Source organism: Paramacrobiotus metropolitanus, unplaced genomic scaffold (assembly GCF_019649055.1).
Source record: "Paramacrobiotus metropolitanus isolate TYO unplaced genomic scaffold, Prichtersi_v1.0 Parri_scaffold0000002, whole genome shotgun sequence".
In the NCBI taxonomy this organism is placed as follows: domain Eukaryota; kingdom Metazoa; phylum Tardigrada; class Eutardigrada; order Parachela; family Macrobiotidae; genus Paramacrobiotus; species Paramacrobiotus metropolitanus.
In genome coordinates, this window is record NW_026570222.1 from 114,311 (window position 1) to 137,047 (window position 22,737).

The 22,737-nt window shown below is 39.5% G+C and overlaps 2 protein-coding genes and 1 long non-coding RNA gene across 4 annotated transcripts; 1 reads left to right on the top strand and 2 right to left on the bottom strand.

The window, feature by feature from the left end:
* Positions 1-701: 701 nt before the first annotated feature.
* Positions 702-1,189, bottom strand: LOC129590414 (uncharacterized). The gene is made up of 4 exons (XR_008690741.1): positions 1,136-1,189; positions 971-1,062; positions 824-902; positions 702-763 (listed from the first exon to the last, which is right to left on the bottom strand). It is a non-coding gene; the product is annotated as an uncharacterized LOC129590414 (long non-coding RNA).
* An 811-nt stretch (positions 1,190-2,000) lies between these two features.
* LOC129585950 (agrin-like) lies at positions 2,001-20,057 on the top strand. Its single transcript, XM_055478887.1, has 35 exons — positions 2,001-2,798; positions 5,764-5,799; positions 6,164-6,241; positions 7,781-8,020; positions 9,300-9,394; positions 9,626-9,673; positions 10,008-10,074; positions 10,531-10,884; positions 10,968-11,061; positions 11,814-11,881; positions 12,001-12,123; positions 12,193-12,295; positions 12,390-12,448; positions 12,536-12,651; positions 13,349-13,376; positions 13,449-13,538; positions 13,631-13,783; positions 14,475-14,645; positions 14,878-15,000; positions 15,073-15,216; positions 15,482-15,533; positions 15,593-15,739; positions 15,879-16,091; positions 16,399-16,523; positions 16,587-16,622; positions 16,696-16,770; positions 16,882-16,998; positions 17,390-17,419; positions 17,500-17,740; positions 17,808-17,919; positions 18,020-18,329; positions 18,481-18,574; positions 18,712-18,945; positions 19,230-19,333; positions 19,541-20,057. Exons 1-35 carry the CDS (start codon positions 2,354-2,356, stop codon positions 19,678-19,680), a joined length of 4,665 nt encoding a protein of 1,554 aa, XP_055334862.1. The 5' UTR covers positions 2,001-2,353; the 3' UTR covers positions 19,681-20,057.
* Positions 20,058-20,429: 372 nt separating this feature from the next.
* LOC129586020 (transmembrane protein 222-like) lies at positions 20,430-22,659 on the bottom strand. Of its 2 annotated transcripts, none has more exons than XM_055479002.1 (7): positions 22,180-22,659; positions 21,852-22,024; positions 21,752-21,771; positions 21,550-21,634; positions 21,386-21,417; positions 20,744-20,837; positions 20,430-20,653 (listed from the first exon to the last, which is right to left on the bottom strand). In XM_055479002.1, the coding sequence occupies exons 2-7, from the start codon at positions 21,912-21,914 to the stop codon at positions 20,465-20,467; spliced, it is 483 nt and encodes a 160-aa protein (XP_055334977.1). In that variant the 5' UTR covers positions 21,915-22,024; positions 22,180-22,659; the 3' UTR covers positions 20,430-20,464. The 2 variants fall into 2 exon arrangements, with proteins under 2 accessions (XP_055334977.1, XP_055334984.1); XM_055479009.1 differs by having other exon boundaries at positions 22,159-22,659.
* Between the last annotated feature and the right edge of the window lie 78 nt (positions 22,660-22,737).

The window sequence follows — 22,737 nt, forward strand, 5'->3', positions numbered from 1 at the left end:
CACACTGCTATTACGTAAGAAGCCTTTGGATCATAACGCACCGCCGTCTGCTACTAACCGGCTGTAAAAATGCCGGTTTACGGCTACTGTTGGACCGGAAGTTGATCTAATTGTAAACGCAACCACCATACTCATTCAATCTCATAAGATTTTTAATCCGAGAGAGAACAATTTAACTTTCTGTATGCAAATTCATAAAACAAAGTTCGTAGTTTAGAGCGTTTTGCACATTATATATTTCGAGCTTAACTAATCTTACCTTACCCTCTAATCTTACCTTTCCGCAAAGTTCGGCTTTTGCAAACGTACTTACATGTATAGTACTCTAGGATTCAGTTTCTTCAGAGATGTAACTCAGATGTTAACAACAGTATTCCCAAATGGCTTACCCTTCTTCCTTTCGATATGATCCAACTGAGGATACGGAAATGATGCCAGAAATTGATTCCAAAATAATTCAACCAATTATTATTTCATAAAATTACTACTAATAGAGATATAATATTGCTGTCACATTGATGAAAAAAAATAAATCATCATGGCATTCGACAACCATACAACGTTTAACGTACAAGGTCGGTACAAGGTCGGAGACTCAAAACGGGATTTTATTCCTATTCTTACATACTTATTCCAAAGTTGGAGATTGTGTCGCACATCTGCCATACAGTCTAATAGATCAGGACGCTGACAATGAATAACTGGAGCATGAGGCGTGTTCAAGGTTAGGCAGCCGCCCGGAATACGAAAATGTAGTGCCAAACTGTCAATATAATATAAGCAGTATCGCCATGGTATGCACAATAATTTACGAGACGTGTACTTATGGTTCTGACATCCTGAGATCCACTGCTATCCCGCAATTGCTTACCTCTACTTGGGGCAAGCAAGCGGGACCACAACTGTAACACGGTGAATCGACTGTACAGGTCAGTCGATCAATCGGCATATTCATCGAGCCCAAACTTACCGGTTTCAGAGCATGTTATGACGCGGTTTGCACAGGAGACAAGCAGGAAATGTTTCACTCACTCCCTCAGATACCATGTTCCCCAAATACGCCTAATTAGTCGAAATATGACAATGACTAACCGGTGCACAAATAGAAAGTATATGTGCATTCCATAATTCATACTTAAATATTTAATTCATGCTTGAATACTCAAATCCACGGGTTTGTGAACAAAACCATAGTTAATACGAACAATTATTGGTGCATGAAAACTTTTCTGTACACAATCGTTGGTTCATACACTGAATTTTGTTTTTAAATCAATAAAAAAATCAAACGTTCAGACTGTTCTGCTTATTTTGGGTGTTACTTACACTCTTACAGCGCTTGAAAACGCAGTTAATGCTGCCTCTAACTGCAAACCATCTTGCACCACTGCACATAGAATATGATAAAAAATGGTGATTATGCATCTCTGCAATGACCAGATTTGCAAGGATCAATTTATCCCAATTTACAAGCCGAAAACTTTACTTCTGGTCGGTTGTGGATAATCTATTGTATACGTACTTAACACGCTGATGCTTGTAGCTTGCAGTGTTATAAAATGTTATAAACAAATTAGCTAGCATTCACATACGCGTATTTTGTTTAGAGGATCGATACAATATCATCGTCCAGAATCAGAACTGTAAAATGGCTACGCTTTGAATGCAATCCGACAATAATAATTACTAATTAACGCAATAGCTGTTTATATCGAAAGACTCGTAACCGAGAAAAATTTCTTATCTAGAGCCAAAAGTATGGGGTTATCTGGGTGAAGAAAGTAAGAGCAACAAATTGATACATTTTCGAAGCCATTTTTGCTCCACCCTTTATTGTGTACCGTGATTAAAATATGGATATCGTGCCCACACCAAAGTGATCGTTGTAACCTGCTGTTGTGAAGACATATGCTTGGAAATGTTAATCTACTCGTAGTCTCATATCGTGTACATCGAATTATGCTGGAACCACTGTGTAAATTCTACAATACGTATCTGCGATTCTGTACATTGAGTGCCATTCCAATGGCACTATGTCTCAGATTTTACATGTCTGTGAATTCTCTATTAAGTGACTTCGTTTATTTTAGTTAACACCCCGCTGTGCGGTAAGAGAGGGAGAAGAGTGTGAATGTCAAAGAAAAGCAAACTTCCTCTCCTAATAATAAAAGCGTCTTGTCCGAGGCGAGTGATGGTCATTTTGTGTTGATGCAGTGCCAATGCTCGGTTACTAATCTAAACAAGAACAACGGTTAATATTGTTACTGTCGGCATTTGTGTTGGATATAATCTCACAATGTGACAAAAACAAGTTTAGTTTTTGATCGCTTGTCTCTTGCTAAACTCCTGATGAATGGAGATGGAGTTGCTGGTGTTTTGTTCGAAAGCGACTATAATAATTTTTCTGCAGTTCATGTTTGTCCGCGCCGCGCAGCTACATATTGGAGCATGTTTATCAGAGCCATCTCTCAAAATCCGGGAAGGCAGTGCGGACTTCATACTGACAGGAACAGTGCTGGACCTTATACAATATGCTCCAGGGAAAGTTGGTCGTCTTTACAAGGCACAAGTGGCAGTGAAAAGGGTCATCAAAGGTCACGCTGCGGTGCTCCGGCCCATGAGCTTAATCCTAATTGAGAACTTTGGAGACACGTCTATATGCCAGGCGCATGTGTCTAAGAAGGATACGAAGATCTTTCTTTTGACAGCAAACACGGAAACCGGCAATTTTCGTCTGAATTCTAGTGTTATTCGATTAACGCTGCACAATTTGGATAAGTTTTCCGCCCTAATTAGAGGTAATTAATTGACAGTTGTATACCTGGAATTCGGAACGTGGCATAAGCAGTAGTACTGTAACGTTTAATTATCGATTCTGTCGTTAAACTTTTCAACAGTCGGCTTCAAAAGTTCATATTTTACTAGGCCGAAAACAATGATAATGGCTGAATAAGTAAATTTTAATTCATGGATGTTCTAACTTCTCACAATCAATCAGAAAAATAATTGAACTTATTGCTAGGGTAAACTGCATTATTTTTTATTTTTGATAAAAATGCTTAAATGCTTAAATTTATTTCGCTGTTATAAATAAAAGGTAAATCATATGGAAATAATGGGAAGATTTAATTGCGTAATGCTGAATTATCACGATGGTCAGACACTTTGCAGAACAAATTGTCGAATTGTGGTGCTTGCGCCCGTAATGCATATTACGTACTTTAACCCTGGGAAGCGATATGCTTTATATAAGTTTCAGCGTATTAAAATCCAAACATCTTGGATTTCAGGATTTGTAAAAACTGATGTCTAGGCCGCAAAATTTAGAGTATCAAATATCTAAATATGCGCATTTCACACCATAATAACAACAAGGACAGGTTTATGCTGTTGACAATCAGGAATAAATTAACGAAATGGCTGTGCGCCCCGACAAACCGGGCGCATAGAATTTTAGCTGTGCGCCCCGTGTGCTCGGGCGCACAGATGAAGCACAGCGATTGCACATTTGTGTTTAGTACATTTTAGTTGCTGTTGTGTCCACTGCAGTAAATCAACTTCAGTATCAGTGAAGTTGCTTTAAAGGTAACAAGTCGTTCTTCCCCCCACCCACCCTCTTTTGCGAGGAGACGAGGGGTTGATTTAGCAAGGACGACGGGGTCGATTGCGCCGGTGTTCCGGTGCTAGTGTCTTCATCAAATCCTCAAATAAAGCTTAATAATTACGCGTCGTCGCTGTTGTTGCCGTAGTCTGTGTTAAAGCAAATAAATTTACAGGGTGAGGTATATGTAAGCTGTTCTGTTTTTGACAATACCACAGGAAAATTGAGTGGTTAAAGCCAAATTAAACATCAGAAACCTTCGGAAAAACAGCAAATCGCCGATATTTCTGCGCCCGGACATCGGGGCGCATAGCAGTCACCATAAATTAAACCGGACACTACTTGCCGTATCCCGAGATGACAATGGGTATCAGAAATGTTTTATGTGATACGGATATCACTAAAAATCAAAATCTACTGCCGGAGTTAGCAAAATACTCGTTAATTTATTTGAGCCAAAAGTTGCAGCGATGTCAATTAAGATGTAGAGGTTTGTTAACAAATTATGAGCTATATACGCGATTTTTTTTGTATGATAACGTAAATATTATTACCGGCCATTTTAACATTTTTTCGATGCTATTACATTTACAATTATTTTAATAATATAACTTTTAGGATAATATCTGGTTTATCTCTTGATAATGTGTGTTGTGCACAGTTTCTTCTAAACGGTTCTTCTAATTAATTCCAGACTACTTATGAGTTATGGACTGCATTATTCTACCGATTATGGTTAATGACCTGTTCCAAAAGTTAAGGACGAAGTTCCTATTGTGTGTTTTTCGTATATGCCAGAGCTTCATGTCTTGCACATCTTCATTACTTTGTTTAATAAAGTAATGAAGATACATGCTTGATGGTTTGCAGTATGGAAACGCTAGCACAACTATTGTGCAGTTCACAGAGAAAACAGTAGAAGCATATAATCTGTTTTACCTGTCCTAATCGAAGATTTTTCTTGCAAAACTATAACAGACATCGGCGCGCAAAAATGCAGATGATCGTTTCATGGTCCATAATTTTCACACGGTATAGACGCGTAGTTTTCGGCTATTTGTTCGGGGTAAGAAACTATACTTGCTCGAGTAATGTTGTCAGCAACATTTTAACAACTAGCCAGGATCCGAATATAACACCGACAAATGTCAGCAGTCGTGTGTCGTAATGTTTTCCATATGATTTATACACGAGGGAAACGACAAAAGTGATCGAAACTTTTACACTTTTTCTTGCGTCTGTGGTTTCTAATTTTTCGCGGTTTTTCTGACAAGTAAATGTCACACTTTTTCACACGTATAACACGTAAGATTTTCACGTACTATCGGTACCACAGCGTCAAACGATTATGAAAACTGGAATGGCCATGGGCGGCTCCTCGGCTAATGGAACCATTGGTCGGCAAGTCGCCTACCTGTAGAGTTAAACAATCATGCTGGCTGGTACTTGGAGTGCATTGTTTTAATCGTAAACACGGTGAACATTATCCGTTACGAGTAGATACACGGAACGCGTAACAAACACCGCTTTGGCAAGTAGCGTTTGTGCCACTTTCTTGCCTTTTTGTTTCTTTCCCGCTCGAAAATAGAAAGACAGAAGGGCATGGTTCTTCGTATACTTGTAATCTATCTGCAGCCGTGTACTGCATACTAAAATTACGGTTCTGCAAATTCTATAAAATAAAAAAGGTTCTAAAAAAGGGTAATAACTACGTAATACAATTTAAACTGAATTTTAGGCAAAAAAAGATTCAACGGCAGGCATTTTTTGCTTTGTTTTGACATCGCCTTAAAACCTTTCATGGTTTTTTCTTTCCCATTTTGTCTGAAAGATGTCGGCAGAACGGGTTCAGCAGGCTCGAGAAATTTTCCGTAAAAGAATACACGTATAAATCAACGCCAAGAAAACGTTGATAGTTTACACAGTTTACACGAGCAAAGTACAGTTTGTTGTTTTATGTATAACACGCGAGAACAAACTCGAAGCAAACGAAGTCGCAATTTGATTTATAATCTTTAGAAAACCAAAAAAGGATCCCTTTGCAAAATCCAGCTTTGTAAGATCCTTTGCAATATATCATCATCAGGCAAAATTTCCGATTATTCAGTTTTCATCATTGTTGTCTCCACAGGTTGATCAAAACGATGTTTTGCACTTTTCAGGGTATTCTTTCAGTACTCGAGCTCCTGTAGCAGAAGGTAAGCCCACGTCCTAAGAAATCTGGCACACCGAAATACGTGTACTTCGTATGCAACTAGCTGGAACGTACAGTACATATGTTAACAATATAAACTATATTCTGAAAGTAGAGTTCCCTTTTCTTTAAAATCTTTTAAAAAGTAAATTTTAGAATAGCTACTATTTTCTCATAGCTAGCTTGTAACAGTTTAAATTCCGGTTGGTTTAATTATTGCAACTCAGAGATCTGATTAGGGTAATTTCATTTGCGGAATACATATTATACTTTATCTTCTGGCAGTTACTTTACAGATAAATGGTTTTTATAAAAATACAGGAATTGCACAGTGTGAAACTGATTGATCTAATCTTTGCCTTTGGTAGCGCCATGTGAAAAGCACTACTGTGGACCACGTTCGATTTGCAAAGGTGACAAGTCCAATTCCAAAGCGATATGTACAGGTAAGAAGATCTATGTTACGTTTTACGGTTTATACGAGTGTTTCATAGTTAAACTAGTAAGCATGCAGCGTTTTAAGCACGCTAAATAATAGTTCCTACGGGTAGTGCAAATATATCGGTACGCAGTGTTTTACTGCTAGTTACTCGTTCCATGTTGCAAAAGTTAAGTATTTGAGAATGTATTAGCATTTAATGTATTTGAGAATGTATAGCATTTGAGGTATTTATCATTCAGCTTTTTTCAAAAAGACACTCAATAGTTTGGCTTTTGGGCACACTTCTTAATTTGGGTAATCTGAGTTTACAAATTATGCTACACATCAAACTATCTCCTTCTGTCTCCTAAATATCCTCTCATACAGTGAAATAGGGATACCTGTCCATTGGTGACCTGCAAGATAACTATCGGGTAACAATGCAATTCACGAGCTGAGCAGCATCCACTGTCATAAATTTTTAACGCTCTTTATCGACAAAGGAAAATCGATTGACAAGGTCGATAGCCTGTACGAACTTTCTTCTGCTGCATGACAGGAAGTAACATACTGCTTCCAGACAAAACTGGACAGGTCCCCCTGGGATTTCTGGATATGTCAGTGGGTGATATCCAATAGGAATAGGGCAGGGCGGGTCAAAGAAGCCGGTAGTAGCCCGCAGAATCTCTGTAACGCGGGGCATGCAATATAATAAGCATGCAGCTGTATGCAACTTTTCCCCTTCGTACAATATGCGCCTTCGAATTAGCTACGGTATAGCATTGCAACTTTTCCAGTTTCTGACCCAATTTTTCAGTGTACTATACATAAAAATGCATGAATTTAAACAATGATCAGGACTAAACAAATGATGTGTGGAGGCTGTGCACAGCGGCATCCAGAAGGGAATATGTGAATAGTATCACAATATCCAGTGTTCCGTACGTATGTGTATACATACGACGCCGTCAGCAGCTGCAGAAATTGTATCCGGTTGTGTAATGAAACTTCCGGTTAACAACCAGGTTGCGTTTTGAGAACATTACCATTGGAATTCCAAAGCAACACGATACGCTTGAATTAACTGGCGATTTCGGTGGCATTGCCTGTGATTTTTTCCGGGTTTATTTGTACTGCCGCGGATGGAGTGCACTTTAATGAAGTGTACATCTCTTGTTGTATCATCTGATCAATTAGATTCTCCTGTTGAATCATTTTTCTCTCTGGCTACATTCGAAATGTTCGATAATCTTAGCGACACTTGCCAGCTGGACTGCGGAAAGCCGGTTTGATCGCATTGGCCGATCTTGAAGCACGTTTACACACTTCCCCAAACCGCGCAATACTAAATTACCATAATTATGACCACGTCGTCCTCCAATTCTGAAACTTTGTCTGAATGTTTTATCGGTGGTATTTAGTATTTTATCGGTGGTATTTAGTACACCAAGTGATGCATCGGAGATGTTCACGGTTATCTGTGAGATACTTTTAGCATTTACCTGTCCGGTTCGCAAGGATGGTCACTGCATGGTCGCTACTCCGTTTTTGTCGTTTGACACAGAACTGCAAGATCCCTGTCTGAACCGCACCTGTCACTATGGAGCTATCTGTGCAGGCAACTATCTAACCGGACAAAGCCAATGTTTATGCCCGCCAACGTGTGATGCCTTTCCCAACATCGACATGCGGCATACGTACGTTTGTGGATCCGACAATGTCACTTACGAAAACCATTGTAAACTTCGATTGGCCAGTTGTAAAGTGCAGAAAGCAATAACAGTGGAATCGAATGGTGTTTGTGGTAAGTCAACAAACGCAACAAACCATAGATACCATAATCAATTTATTTCTACACTGAATTAATTTAACATGATCGAATTTTAGGAATAATTATATTAGAACTTCCGGTTTGATTTTTATATATTTGTGAGTGGCACAGAGATATAGTTATATGTACTACGGTTGTTCGCACATATACAGTACGTATGTACTTACATTCGACAAAGATGGACAAAAACATGGATTACCAACGGAAAGAAATTACGAGTAGCTTGCTAATTTACTAAGGTAAAAAATAACTTGTTATGCATATTTCCACGGAAGAGCTTTTTGGTACAAGGAACTGAAGGAAATGATTTACGAGAAAAAGTTTCCACCATTTCTACCGTACCGTTTTCAACGGTACACTTTTTTAGTTGTATATGCGGGGTCCATGCGCGGTATAAGGCGGTTTGCTGGATGTAAGACGAACTGTAAAATATTCGCAAGTCTCCCGTACATCTTTCATATCCTAATGAAATCTGGTCAGACTTCAGAAAAGTTGTGTCAAGAGACCGATAAAGATGATGGATCAGGAGCTTTTAAGGAAACAGGAAACACCCTACATGACTCTAGCGTCTTATACTCCTGGGAAAGCACATTAACACAAAATCTTGATGAGTAACGAGCTAAAGGACAGAAAATTGACGCATAGATTTCCAGTGCATGTGCTGTCGACAATGACTGCAAATGCATGGTTTAGTACAATTTCTCACAAACAACGTATTGTTTTGCGCGTCTGTCAACTACAGCAATTTTAACCACCAAAATCTTTATCGAAATTTCAGAATAGGTTACATCTTAAAAAATACGCCTAAACTGCGGTCTGCTTAAAACGTTTGGTTGTTCTAAAGCCATACAAAATTTTATCGTAACTTTCAGTTATATGGAGTTCAGGTGGCCTGAAACCATTTGGCTTGTTGAAAACTCGAAATGCAGGCTCACGTTAATGTAATGTATTTGATTAAATTGGACATCCCCCCACAAACGGGACTGTTCGTCTTTCAGCACGCATGTACGACTCGATAAAAAAAGGGGGAAATCAAATTAGCGCGCAAACAGTTTGCAGTAATTTTTCATAACATTTTCACAGAATGTCATTGGTAACAACGCACCCTGTTGATTATGTATGTAATTCAATTTTGTTACACTGACCTGACTGCTCTGTAAGGAAAGAATACAATAATGTTTTATGAAGACCGGGTTATCGATTGATGTTGTTACACACTTGGGCACAATAGCGTAATTTGCCCGTATTTTAGGTGGATGCCAAAGAAAACAGTGCGATTTTTATTCCACATGCGAACTGGATGAAAAGGGGATGGCTAAATGTGTTTGCCCATACACCTGCTCACCAGTAAGATACAAAGAAAAATGATCGCTTATTGAATTACCGGCATGCAAATTCTTGGAACGATGTCTAACACTTTCTTGTTTTCCTAACCTACAATAATCACCGTTTAGAATGAGTAATAAATAATTTAACTTTAAAATATAATGTTAAGTTCATATCTGCATAAACCTTTATGCACATTCCTAAAATGCGGCAATGAATGTGTCGTTATGACGTCGTCCGGGCATATTATAGGTGCATAAACCAGTGTGTGGCGTCGACGGGATAACATATCAAAACGAGGTGAGTTGTGCGCGCTGCGCAACATATCGCATCATTAGATGGCCTCGTATGACGGCAACCCTATTTGCTACTCTCTCTTATTGGCATGAATTTCCATTTTTTTGGGATAAAATGGCGAAATTGGCACGATAGATCAATGGTGCTGCAACGGCACAGTTGTGATTATTTTATGAAGCTACTCAGGACATGCTTCGATTGATCATTATGTCAAGTGCGAGCATTTTTATCCACTTCGTGAACAGCTGCTGTATTTGTTTAAAGTGCCGTGCAAGCGATAATGTGTCTGCAACATTGATTGATTGACGTTTTGATTTTTTCTTCCTCTCGTTTTTAGTGCGAACTTCGCAGGACAGCATGTGAACACCGCAGATTCATTGTTGTTGCCGCTCCTCATCCGTGCGGTATGTACACTTGAAGGGTCGTCTTAATTGTCGCCCCGCCTGAAGCTAACAATAAAACTGAAAAACAATGCTACATCATCGTCAATAAGGTCACGTTCGTACGTCTTCGTCAGAAAAACAGTAACAGTAGAAAAAGGTGATTAGGTTTACCGTATACAGGAAAATTTGTGCCTCTGAGGTTGAAAATTCTGTAAAATTATTTACTAAACTTTTTTCTTAACCATGCACGATTCCAGCACAGCTGATTATCAATATTAATAACAAGGCAAGCATACCGTGCGTAATTGTACATTTCATAACTGATAAGTGATAGCTTGCTAAAAAGTTTAGGCTAAATGTGTCAAATAGTCCGGGATCAGATCAAGTGATGATGGTAATGATCCTGACACACAGGCTAATAGTTTTTAAGCTGCGTCCTTGTTGATACTTATCAGCCAACGCTGTCGGTTTTCGCAGAATCGCTACCGACAAACGCCATATCCGCCTCAACTGATTATGAGCCCGACGGTGGCGACGATTGGGAAGACGCCGGTTCCGGCCAAGGATCAACAGATGCCGCGGTGGTCAGAGTGGCGTGCGAGGAAAAGATATGTTTGCCACTGGGCGGACACTGTTTACCCGCCAATGATGATGGCATGCATTGTGTGTGCCAATTTAATTGCTCATTGACGACGGGACGAGCCGTTTGCGGGATAAACAGTCATGAACCGCACAGCAGCAAGAGATTATTCACAAATGAGTGCCTTCTCAAAGAGCATGCTTGTCAACAGGGACAGCAGATTTCTTCCCGTCCGGCAGCTGAATGCGAAGGTTAACTCTTGGGATAATTGTCTGGTCACGTAATAGGCGATGCTTGAATAGCTGTCTGACTGTCCGCAATCCCTCGATTACAGATGTTGATATATTGCCGTGCTACGGAGCAGAACCGCTGCGGAATAATATCACGCACCAAGTCCTCCACTGCGGTGAGAGGACCAAAAATGACGAGTAAGTATTCATTCCCACTTTGACATGTGCGCTCTTTCTGGAACGGAAAAAATTGCAAACTTTCGTTTCTTCACACTCAATTGAGAGCATGTTAATGTGCCCTTTTCCAGCCCAGCAGAAAAGCAAAAATATAAAAAAAACGGAAGTCAGTTGGTTTATATGTTTACCCTAAGCGAACATAAGTAGCTATTGCGAGTTATAGGCAGTTATAATTAGCACTTAATACCGGTTTTATCTTTAGTGGGCATTTAATTATCGTCACAGGATCAGTTATGATGCTCGAAACACGTTTCTTCAAAATATTTAGTTTGGTCTAATTTTTGTGTACACGACGCATACATATTTTTGCTGCTTGCTAGTACTTATTTGCAACAATAGTTTGCACGTGCATTAACCGATAAAAATTTTTGTGGGCAACCAAATTATGTAATTATTACGGAATTACGGAAATAGTTGAAATTGAATACTTCTATAGTAAAGAACGTGCACGACAATATTTGCAGTAGTATAACATATTGCGTATCATAAACCTATGCAAACACGACTCCAAATGACTTTGTGAATCGCGCCCGTGAATTGAATCGACAGGGCCAATCAATAATCGCAACTGAATGACTTATGGTAATTTTAATGGGAATTTTTTATCGCTTTAAATAATGGTATAGTTACATATAAGCCATGCGCAATACATGAGCAGAATGTCATCACTGTTTGTTATTTCCTGTAAACACAATTTTTATTCTTGTGAACAGAAAATGCCCAGTTGGCAGTTACTGTCATCAGTCCATATCGGGAGGATTTGCCCAATGCTGTCCGGAAGGTTTGTTCGATTATTATTAGATGTGCTGTCAAATCCAATAACCGACAGCTAATCCAGTTAGCTTAATGACTTTAAGTTGCCCAGTATCTCTGTGTGTCGATTTTCCCGCGATATTGCAGAGAAATCCCGGAAAAGTGCCTGCGCTCAAACCCAATACGGGTGCTGTCCCGATGGCTTTACACCGGCAAAAGGTCGTCACAATCAAGGCTGTCAAACGGCTCCATCAGCATCTGTGACGAACGGTATGCGTTTTCTCACCAATCAACAGTATATAAACAATTGAGGGCGTTAACTGGAGATGGTAATTACAGAAGCCTGTCGATGCAATAAGTTGGGAGCCGTGTCGGCGCAGTGCGATGATGAGACGAAGCAGTGCAAGTGTAAACTGGGAGTGGGCGGTGCCCGATGTGACCGGTATATGGGTGCTGCACGTTGCTGCTGCAATTGCATTAAATTTTCATGGAGAGAAAATGGCAATCTTCAATCTTCTTCCTTTGATTTTCTATAGCTGTCAGAGGGGATTCTGGGGACTGCACCGAGCTGTTTCCGTTTCCAAAGGCTGCATGCGTAAGTGACGACCGCTTCATCTGGCGTTTCTCAAGAAGCTTTTATCGGCATGAGTTGGCGTTATGCAATACGCATCTCATCTTGCAGCGTGCGCTTGCTCCAATTTCGGATCGGTCCGGCCCGATTGCGAACAAATGACCGGACGCTGTCTGTGTAAGCCAGGTGTTCTCGGGATCAAATGCGACAGATGTCCGGACAACATGGTAGTGTTTTCTTAACATCAGCCAAAAAAACTAATAAAAGGACGTGAGGGCAATATTCATCTTCCACGCAGGCCAGTCCAGTCTTCCAGTAAACCGAAGTATTTTGTAATTTTTATCACCATTTTATGATCGCACGGATGTAATAGCTTAACCCTCTAGAGGGCAACCGCTGCAAAAGACTTAGCGCAAAACAGAAAATTGTTCCAAAAATTGTACAGAAAGGAGCTGAAAAATATGTTACCTAGGTTGATTAATTTTTTACCAGCTTCTGTTCCAGTTGCAGCTCGCTTTTAATGGGCATTTTTTAATAAGGAATTCGGTTAATAAGTTGAACTTGTAACGACTCATTCTTTTCTTAGCTGTTAGTCGCAGTGGCTGCAACATACGCATATGTAGAATGTACATCGTGGGATTAATGAAAACTGTCCATGAAAGTATTGCATCCTGAGTTTAAATTTGGACATGGAAACTCTGGGCGGCCCAGTGAAACTAGGTTTCCTTCCGGCAGTCCATTAATGTCGATCACAAGTAATTAGGCTGTTCACTGCACACACTGACCTTTTCCATTCAAAGCATGAAAGCGATCTGTTTCCAGCTCACAAAATGTGTCAAGTTTCTCTGATTTTAACGTAATTTTTACAGGAAGTCTATTCTGAATGGGCTATAGTGCAACTAATTATTCATTTTCTGTATGCAGATTCTACAGCCAGCAGGGTGTGTTTCCGGTAAGTGAGACTGATCGATGGGACTGCCTCGTCGTAAGCACAGCATACGGCAATTGTGCATATTATTTTCAGCCGATTCCTACCCGGTACAACCGTCGTCCTGCGGCGAGCTGCTTTGTCATTTGGGCGCAATTTGTGTCCAGAGAAATGGCCACGTTGAATGTACGCAAAGTGCACACTACATAGTTCATAGCAACTTTTGATAAATGGTTATAAGTAGGACATATAATGCAGTAGTCAGTCGCGCTTTGCAGGCGTCTGTAATATGACTTGCAAGGAAAATGATGTATCGCCGTCCGTTTGTGGATCGGACGGAAGGACGTATTCCAGTGTGTGTCAGTTACGGATCCATGCTTGTCAACTCCAGAAAGATGTTACCATCGTTTCCTGGGGTTCTTGTGGAGAAGGCAAGTAATGCATCTCCCATCTGGATCTGACACGTAATAAATGCAGATCTTGAACTTTCTCCTTAAGGTCAACTGCCCGCTATTGCAACGATTTAAACTCCAGTTTCCTGTACTGCCATTAAACTGCGAGTCTCGAAATAACTTTAGTATACATGCGCTTTGTAAATATACATTCTTGCCAGGCGTAAATATTCCAGTTTTTTGTTAACAACATCTGCTTTTTTGAAATTGTGTTTACATTAAATAGAAGTCCCTGGAGTGACTGGAATGCACTAAGAACAAAAAACTGTTTTGGAAATGTTTAGCATGGTTAACCTTTAAGTAGTCCGCTTTTTGTGCGCCAAATTAAAATCTTTGATAGTTTTTTCAGTAAAAGCTCACTCGGCCGTAATAACAGCAATTTGATTACCACGGTTGTCTTGCATACGCAGTCAATCGTGCACAGTGGGAACGTGCAACTTGATCTGTGATCCTGCAACTTCTCATTTCAGAATTCAATTTATTCCATTACGCATGAAATGTACGATATTTGATTTCCTCGTCACAAACACGTTCTTGCCAAATAATTTTTCCCCAGCATGCAACTGACCTATTTATTTCCCAATTAGTTTTGCAAATTCCCTGTCTAACATTGGTGACCGTGTACTGAGTAGCCCATCTTGTAAGTACTGTGATGCTGTGCATTTTGTAGCTGCGGGACCAGCTGCTGCAGTGGCCACCGCGTCATCCCACTTTGTGACCTTAACACCGCTGGCCGTCACACTCCAGGCGGATCACGATATTAAGGATATTTACAAGAGCAATGACTTGTTCCATGATACGGACAGCAAAGCGCAATCATTTCAAAAATTGACAACCTTCGGTAAGAATTCATACAGATCGATGAAGCGATAAATTATATTCGGCGGGGCCAGTATTCTGGAAAGGGAAAAATTACTTCCCTATATAAGTACTGCGATACTGTGATTTTCTCGTTCGCAGCATGTTGACTGTATCAATTTCCATTAATCCGCTTACGAAATCCCCACGAAAAAAATCGTTTTATCGTCTCAGCCGAAGTAGCATGTAGTCATAATTCCATTTTTACGCACTAGGTTATCTTGGGCACTCCTGCGACCGGGACTCAGATTGCACTGTAAAGCACAGCGCCTGTCCGAGAGGCAAATGCACTTGCATCGATGGATTTGAGCCGCTTATGGACCAGCAGCAATGTCAAAGTACGCTAATCTGAATTATTGATCAGGCTGGAAAAATACACCAGTCAAAGTTTGTTGTTCTGATTTGTGTAGAGTTAAAGAAGTCCGCTTTTCCCAAAGACGCGGCGTGTGGGAAAAAACCTTGTGAAAACGCAGGGACATGTGTAAAGAGTGCAAAAACTGGCCAAGCAAGTTGTGCTTGCGCACCGGGATTTCAGGGAAAATTTTGCGAAGAAGGTGTGAAACAGATTACGGAAGTTGATGATACCGTTGCAGCTTGTAGTTAGTTTAAATTCGCTGTTTGTAACATAAAATGTATAAACATAAATACTGTTTTTCCATAAAAGTTAACAAAAAAAATGCTAGCTAAATTTTAGTTTAAAAAAAACCTATAAAAAAGCTGCCGTTTTCGATATAAATGTACAAAGCGGTGTGCAAGAAACCTTGTTATGCTATATTTTATGAACATACTTGATTACCAATAACGCATTTTTATTTACAGCGACATTAACAACAATCCCATCTTTTGGCGGGAAGTCATTTTTTGAACTGAGGTGCGCCGCATATTCCTGTTTTTGTTATTTTCATTGTGCAGTTATACTTTTTCTTTAAGGCCGATGAGTGGATACACGCAGCTAAATATTGAACTGGATTTTCAAGCACATGCATTAGATGGCATTATCCTGTACAACGGTCAGAAGTCGGATGGTGGTGGTGATTTTGTTTCCCTGTCACTCAATAATGGCTTCGTGGAGTTCCGGTAAAGTGATTCCCACACTTAATTTAATACTGTTGGCAAATATAATTCTCTTGCGACCTTTCGTTTGCATATTTACCCACATGTGTGCTTGTGGCAACATCACTGAGCTACATGCATCTTTATGTTTGCATGGATGCAGATACGACCTTGGAGATGGCCCGGCGCTAATACGCAGCACATCCCAAGTCGTCATCGATAAGCGCCATCGAATAACAGCTAAGAGGTTTAATCAAGACGGAATGCTACGCTTAGACGATAATCCCGAGGTTTTGGGCAAATGTCCTGGGAGTAGGAAGTTTCTGGATTTGGATGAGAGTCTCTTTATAGGATACATTCCTTACAGTAATCCAACGTAAGGCAGCGCTCCCGTTGTAATAGTTGTTGTACGAGTGATATGCCAGCATCGACCTATACATACACCGACGTACAATAGCTAAAAATAAAAAAGATGAAAAATTTGGAAAAAAAATTGAAAGATTTAACATACAGTAACTGGAAAACTATTTTGATGCGTATTAGCTTACGCGATATGATAATGCTGTAGTATTATCTTTTGTTTATGCGTTTTCTACTAATTTTTTGACTGCAATATTCCCGAGTAACAACTGGCAAAAATTACGTTACGGCTCAAACAGTATACTCATTGACATTCTTTGCAGAGTTTTTGACAAAATCGGAACGAAAAGTGGTTTTGTTGGTTGCATCTATTCCGTTCGAACTGGCAAGAAATTCCTGGGATTAACAGATCCAGGATTTCAGGATACGATTGCTGCTTTTGAAATAGGTCGGTTCGAGCTCGTCTAACCCAGATGTTAACTTGCACAAGTATAACTGCTTCGAGTTGCAGGGGAATGCGGCGTTAGCGCTTGTGTCAGTTCTCCATGTACGTAGTAAACCGTTTCTTGATTATCTTATGCCGATACCTAGTAAAATACGAAACTGTTCTAATTAAATAGGTAAAAACGGGGGCACATGTGAGGCAATATCCAAAGGTCATCAGTACACTTGCATCTGTCCTCATAATTTTACAGGTTTGCTGAATTTGTTCATTTTTGTGTAGCACCTTGTGTATGCCTCTCTTTCAAAACCAACTCTCTAATCGTGGCACACAATAGTAGAGGCGAATATTTATTGTTGACTAGGAGACCAATGCGAAAAAGCGGCTTCGGTAACAGCGACAGACCAAGAATGCAAAAACTGCCAAACCAGCGCAGCCCTTGCACTAATGGACAGTGAAAAAATTGTACATGTTTGTCCAGGTAAAACAATCCACACATTTTATCGCGTAATATATACAGCGAAAACAAAATATGAAATACTAAATCAAATCTAATTTTCAAGCAGTAGCGTATGGTTGTATGTAATCTCTGAAAATCGAGAAATAAACACTGCAGAAAAATAAAATTCTAATAATAGCTCTACCATCGGTAATAACGCATATGAGCATTAAATACATATTTTTTTCCAGATCATTTATGATCCTACAGAAATTTAGATAAGACCGATTAACCCTGCTCTACGAGTACACAATTTTTTAGTCGTGAACATTTGTTTTCGGTATTGTACTCGCTTGTACTCCATATTTATGTACATAATGGCTACTGTCACTGACAGAGTTATCTAATGGGTTCTGACTTAACTGTTTTGCAGATGGATCTCACGCTCTGAATTGTGACCCGAGTAAGAAAACTGTCGACATTCGCCAAATAGTTCTTATGTAAAATTTACTGAGCGTGTTCTTGACTGGTGACCTATTCCAGAATCATCCCGAGCGCCTTTTGTTGCCGATTTTTATGGACCCTCGTACATTCAGTTGCCTCGAATCACTGATGCTAATCCTTTTTTAAACATCGAAATCTGGTTTAATACGCGCTCAGAAAGTGGTTTGCTCATGTACGCCGCAAGGCTGCTCACTGGTGATGGCGATTTCGTTGCGGTCAATCTGCGCCAGACCAGGCTGGAATTCCTCTTCGATCTGGGCGATGGGATCGTAAACATAACGTACGGTTCTTGCGGGTGGACTATCCACTAGTCTGCAATATTTTACCTTTATTTTTTAAACATTTAGATACCCGGAAATTGTCATTTTGAACGAATGGCACACGACCAAAATTTTTCGTCACGGAAAACGTGCTTCCCTTCAGCTGGACAATGGAGCAATAGTCAGTGCCGAATCTCAGGTAAAAATGTTTCAACCAAATGTTTCAATGTAAGAATGTTTCACGGATTATTAGTAGTTATGCTTAATTGCCGTACATTATTGGTTAACTTTCCGTGCAGGGCTCTCTTGCGGAATTAAACCTTGAAATGGGAACCTTTATCGGCGGAGTGAAAAACTTTTTCCAAACTGCGCGTTCTGCCAAGTTGGATTCTTACTTCGATGGAGCGGTGCAGATGGTCAATATTAATGGACGCCAGTGGGATGACCTTTCGCAGGAAGCAGCGGAAATGAACAATGTCAAACCATTCAGCGGTCCGCCATGTCACGAAAAAGAAGAAAAATGTCTAAATGGTGGATTGTGTATTCCGAGATTGTCCACATTCAAATGCAAGTGCCAGCCAATGTTTGGGGGTGAGCGGTGCGAGAAAGGTGGGTCAGAATGCGTATCTTTCACTGAAGTTACTGATATATTTGTCAGGAAACTGGCTTGTGAGGATACTACTTAATGTGTATACTATTGTGCGTTTGAACGTTGCATCCAAACTTCAAAGAACATCACAGCTCAGTTTTTAAATTTCAGCTCTGGCTGCGGATTTTTCCAAAACTTTATTGCAAAAGGCCGTTCGGTTTGACGGACATACGTTTTTGGAATATCCAAATTTAGTCACAAAAAGGTAAAATGCCACAAGAAGCACCGAGAAATATTCTACTGATCCAATTTAATCAAAACAAATATACTACAGTAGAATGATTGTCATGCTAGAATAACTTAATTTTGTAATTCGAAAACGTTAAGCACGCTGCATTACAGCTTGGACAATCAGGAACGAAATTCTTTCAAGTTCCGTGTGAAAACAACTTCACCAAATGGACTAATTGTTTGGCAAAGCAAAGGAAAAAGCATCCGGGGTGATTTTATTGCCATTGCAATTGTGAAAGGATATGTTCAGTTCAGTTACGATTTGGGAAAAGAACAGGAGTTTTTTGCAATTACGTCTGTGATACTTGTAAATGATGGAAAATGGCATACTGTTGCGGCTGAAAGGTACGTATACACCGAGCAATAGTGCATCGTGACAGTTAACTGTAACATTTCTGCTTTGCTTGAAAATACGAGTATAACAAATATAAGATCATAAAAAATATAAGATAATCCAGAAGGATAACTAGAATAAACTTAAAAATATAACTAGAATAAATCTTGCAACAACTCCAAAATAACATTTGCCTTCAGCTAAGAAAGCTTCGCATATGATGCCCGGAACCCTGTAAAAATAAAATCTGACTTTTGCGTTAGTTCACAAAAAACATAGTAAACACCCCTTTCAGAATCAAAAGATGGGGCAGCCTTCAAGTCGACGACGAAACTGCACGGACAAAAACTTCCAGTCCGGGAGCAACTGCGCTAAATACGAACGGAAACATCTACATTGGTAAGCTGTACTGTACCTCGTTCAATATCGTATTTTAATCATATAACAACAACTCTTAACCACAACGGCTATTACTGCGCACTCTTTTATCGTACACTGATAACGATAAAGCAAAATTTAATTGTATGTACAGCACAATTCGTTTATTCATCGCACAAACGCTTGGTATACTATTTGTGACCTGAACTAAACCGTTTCCGGTTGCAGGGGGATCCACGGATCTACACCAAGAAATCCCCGCATCATACCACCACGGATTCGAAGGATGTCTTGAACATTTTTACATCGAAAATCAACAGCTTTCGTTGTTTTCAAACTCTTCTAATGGACTAAAAGCCTGCTCATGATTTGTTTCGATAAACGCCAAACCAGATATAGAACTGTTCGGAACTTCCGATGACCCGATACACTCTTCCTAAGCCACTGCCGCGCTGTCCCAATCCAAGGATGCCTATGCCAAATATTTTTTTATTGTTTTGTTTTCTATTTGCGATAGATTATCGCGGTATGCCACTTGCATTCATATTACGAGAATAATTCTTGGAGAAAACGCACGACTGTTGTACGAAGTTAAGGCAAAAATAACATGCGAAGTACCGCAGTTATTCCAAGTGACTGTCAATGAATGCGAAAAATTCTTCGAAATCTAAGCCATCTTTTATTCACGAAAGCGGTCGGTGTATGCGCCAACAATTATTCCAATTTCCAACGTTTTTGATGAATAACAAACTGATAACGGGACAAACACGAAATTATGAATAGTAAAAACTCATTTTCAGATGCTGCAAGCCGCAAGTAAAATTTTACGCCATCTTAAGAGTTTTTTAACAACAGCTCTAATTCTGATATTGAGATCGATCAATGAGCACCAACTAAAAAATGCCCAGTTTAAACGTTCCGCACAACAAATCGAATATAAACTTTAAAATACGGTACGAAAGTCTATACAGATAAAGAACAACAAATCAAACACGGGAATACCGTAGCAAAAAAAAACCGGGTGGATCACTGGATGTGCTTAAGAACTGGAATTATCGCCATGGTTTCAACATCAGAAAACTACAAGCAAACCACCTGTCAGAATAACAGTAGTGAAGTGTGCTGCGTGAATTTTTGTAAAATGTGAATCGTCTACATACATATGGTTTTGGAAAAATGAAAGCTAATACGGCAATTTCGATCACAATACCTCACAAAACGACCTCGAATCAGCATAAGAAAGCATAATTTCACCATGTTCCACGACGCAGAACCATTATAAATCATAAGGTTCAATGCATGTGCCACATGGGAGTGACAGTTGTCGCAACAAAGGTTGTGCTATAATAACATAGTTAATTAATTAATTAGCCAAAACGGACATTCAATGTCCAGAATGATAAACCCAATACAACGTTAGTAAGTACTTACAATGCGGCCATTGTATTCCGTTGATGCTTCAGCGATGGCATGATCCCAGCCAGATACACCATTGACGGCTTTAAATGGATCGAGGCGCCAGTACCTACGGAAACGAATAAATATCGAGCGCATGCCACAAAAGGATGCTAATAAAAAACTAAAACAAATCGGACGCAGAGCTAAAAAAACGGCAGAATAATTCTGCTGTTTACATACGCCACCACTAAAGTATGCAACAAATCACAAAACATTTTCATCCAACTGCAGATAGAATGTAATCCAAAATATTCCAAATACGTAACTATTCCACTAACAGCATGTAATGCACATGTCGTAACGCCTATTTCCGGGAATTATAAAAGCGGAAAATCTCTTAGATAATACAACCAATATTTAAGGAACAGAAACACACCATATACCGCAACAAACGTAAATGTACCGCAGATAAAACCAACACGACACACCAAATAATCACAGGGATTCTAACTTTAAACTTTACTTCTACTTTTATAATTTACTTTACATTTATTATTGATGCGGTACTATGGTTAGCTTGAAGCTCGAAAACAAAATGATCAATAATGCTGGGACAACATCAACAGAACAAAATGTGTCACAGGCAAAAGTAATCATTATAAGTTGGCTTTATACCGCGTCGGTCGCCCGAAAGCCATATCATCCTCCTGCAGCCAAGGAAAGAAAATTCGAATCATCAGCATATTTCATATAATTTCATGGTTTCGTTTCATGGTTTATCTGTTGCAGTGACAGTGAATGAAAAGCATTTGCGAGCAAGCGGAAACGCACTACCATACCGAAACAAAGTAGGGTCCAGCGAAATCCCGAATAACTCCAGTCGATGTGGCAATTCCCATGTGTCCGATGAATGGAAACAGCCACCTGTGATCCAAACAGTTCGCAAAACAGGAAAAGTCAAATAGAATTTTATGTGAGCCTCAGCAAAAGCGCTGTCGAACATGAAAATGTACGTGCACTCTGCTTGACGCATTAACTCACGTTAGCACAGGAATAGGAGTCTACAAAAACATTTCGAAACATTACAAAAAATGTTATATCACTAATACTGTACACAGATAAGTTGGGAGCTTTGCGTTACCCAGACGATGCAGAACGGATAACGACTCTTTCCAAAGTCAATTTTTTCAGAGTGAAATTCCATTTCCAACGATAAGAAGCAGTCCGAAAGATGATAGATTCGTGTGGAGTTACGAATTTCTACCAGGGTAGTGTTTAGAAAACGCCGTGGCTAATTCTGATGTCCTGATAGAACTGTATAAAACAACCACAAAATCGAATAACAAAACGAAGTATTAAGATTTATGTCATACTGTAGCACAGAATACAGAACAACCACAAAACAGTTGCTCCCACGTTCTATGATTCAGCTGCTGAATCCAGCTTACCAAATAATAAAAAAAGCTTACAAAATGGCTGCTGTTCTAGTACTTCAATCCGCACTTGGCAGTCCTTGATTTTTCACAGCTTCGTCGACTCGGAAACCTCGTCCAAGTGGTTTGGTACTTGCAAAAGGATAAAATGTGCCGCAGCAAATAAGAAATAACACACCAGGCACTGGCTTCGCAAGTTCTTTGATAAGTGAATTCGTACGCCGAGTGACGATTTCGCAGATCGATAATCAATAACTAGTCAGAATTGTGTCGCCCATATTATCCCGTTACATAATTCGATAAAACTTCAACAGTTCCAAAAGATCAAAAGCATGCCAGATTTGGAAAGTACAATTAAAAGTAAGTACATGATTACAGATTATCCGAGTTCAAATCAGGCAGCAAGCCGTCAATATTGTCTTTAAAGTAAAACAATTACGATTATGTAAATAATATTTCTTGAGACAATCAAATTATGAATTTATTTTATTGTTGAGTAAACCAAATCACTGTATTCAAAAATACTCCAGTAGGAGTTTTTAAATAAGTACTTACAGTACTGTAATATAATGAAAATATATATTGTTCTCCCGC

Bases quoted from the DNA above. Each gene is read 5' to 3' on its own strand.
- LOC129585950 (XM_055478887.1), top strand. From the start codon at position 2,354: ATGGAGATGGAGTTGCTGGTGTTTTGTTCGAAAGCGACTATAATAATT. The intron at 6,242-7,780 runs GTAAGAAGATCT...CGTTTGACACAG, and splicing joins TTCCAAAGCGATATGTACAG to AACTGCAAGATCCCTGTCTG. The intron at 17,420-17,499 runs GTAAGAAAACTG...GACCTATTCCAG, and splicing joins CGCTCTGAATTGTGACCCGA to AATCATCCCGAGCGCCTTTT.
- LOC129586020 (XM_055479002.1), bottom strand. From the start codon at position 21,914: ATGGAATTTCACTCTGAAAAAATTGACTTTGGAAAGAGTCGTTATCCG. The intron at 21,635-21,751 runs GTGAGTTAATGC...TTTGGATCACAG, and splicing joins ACTCCTATTCCTGTGCTAAC to GTGGCTGTTTCCATTCATCG. The intron at 20,654-20,743 runs GTAAGTACTTAC...ATGTTATTATAG, and splicing joins CGGAATACAATGGCCGCATT to CACAACCTTTGTTGCGACAA.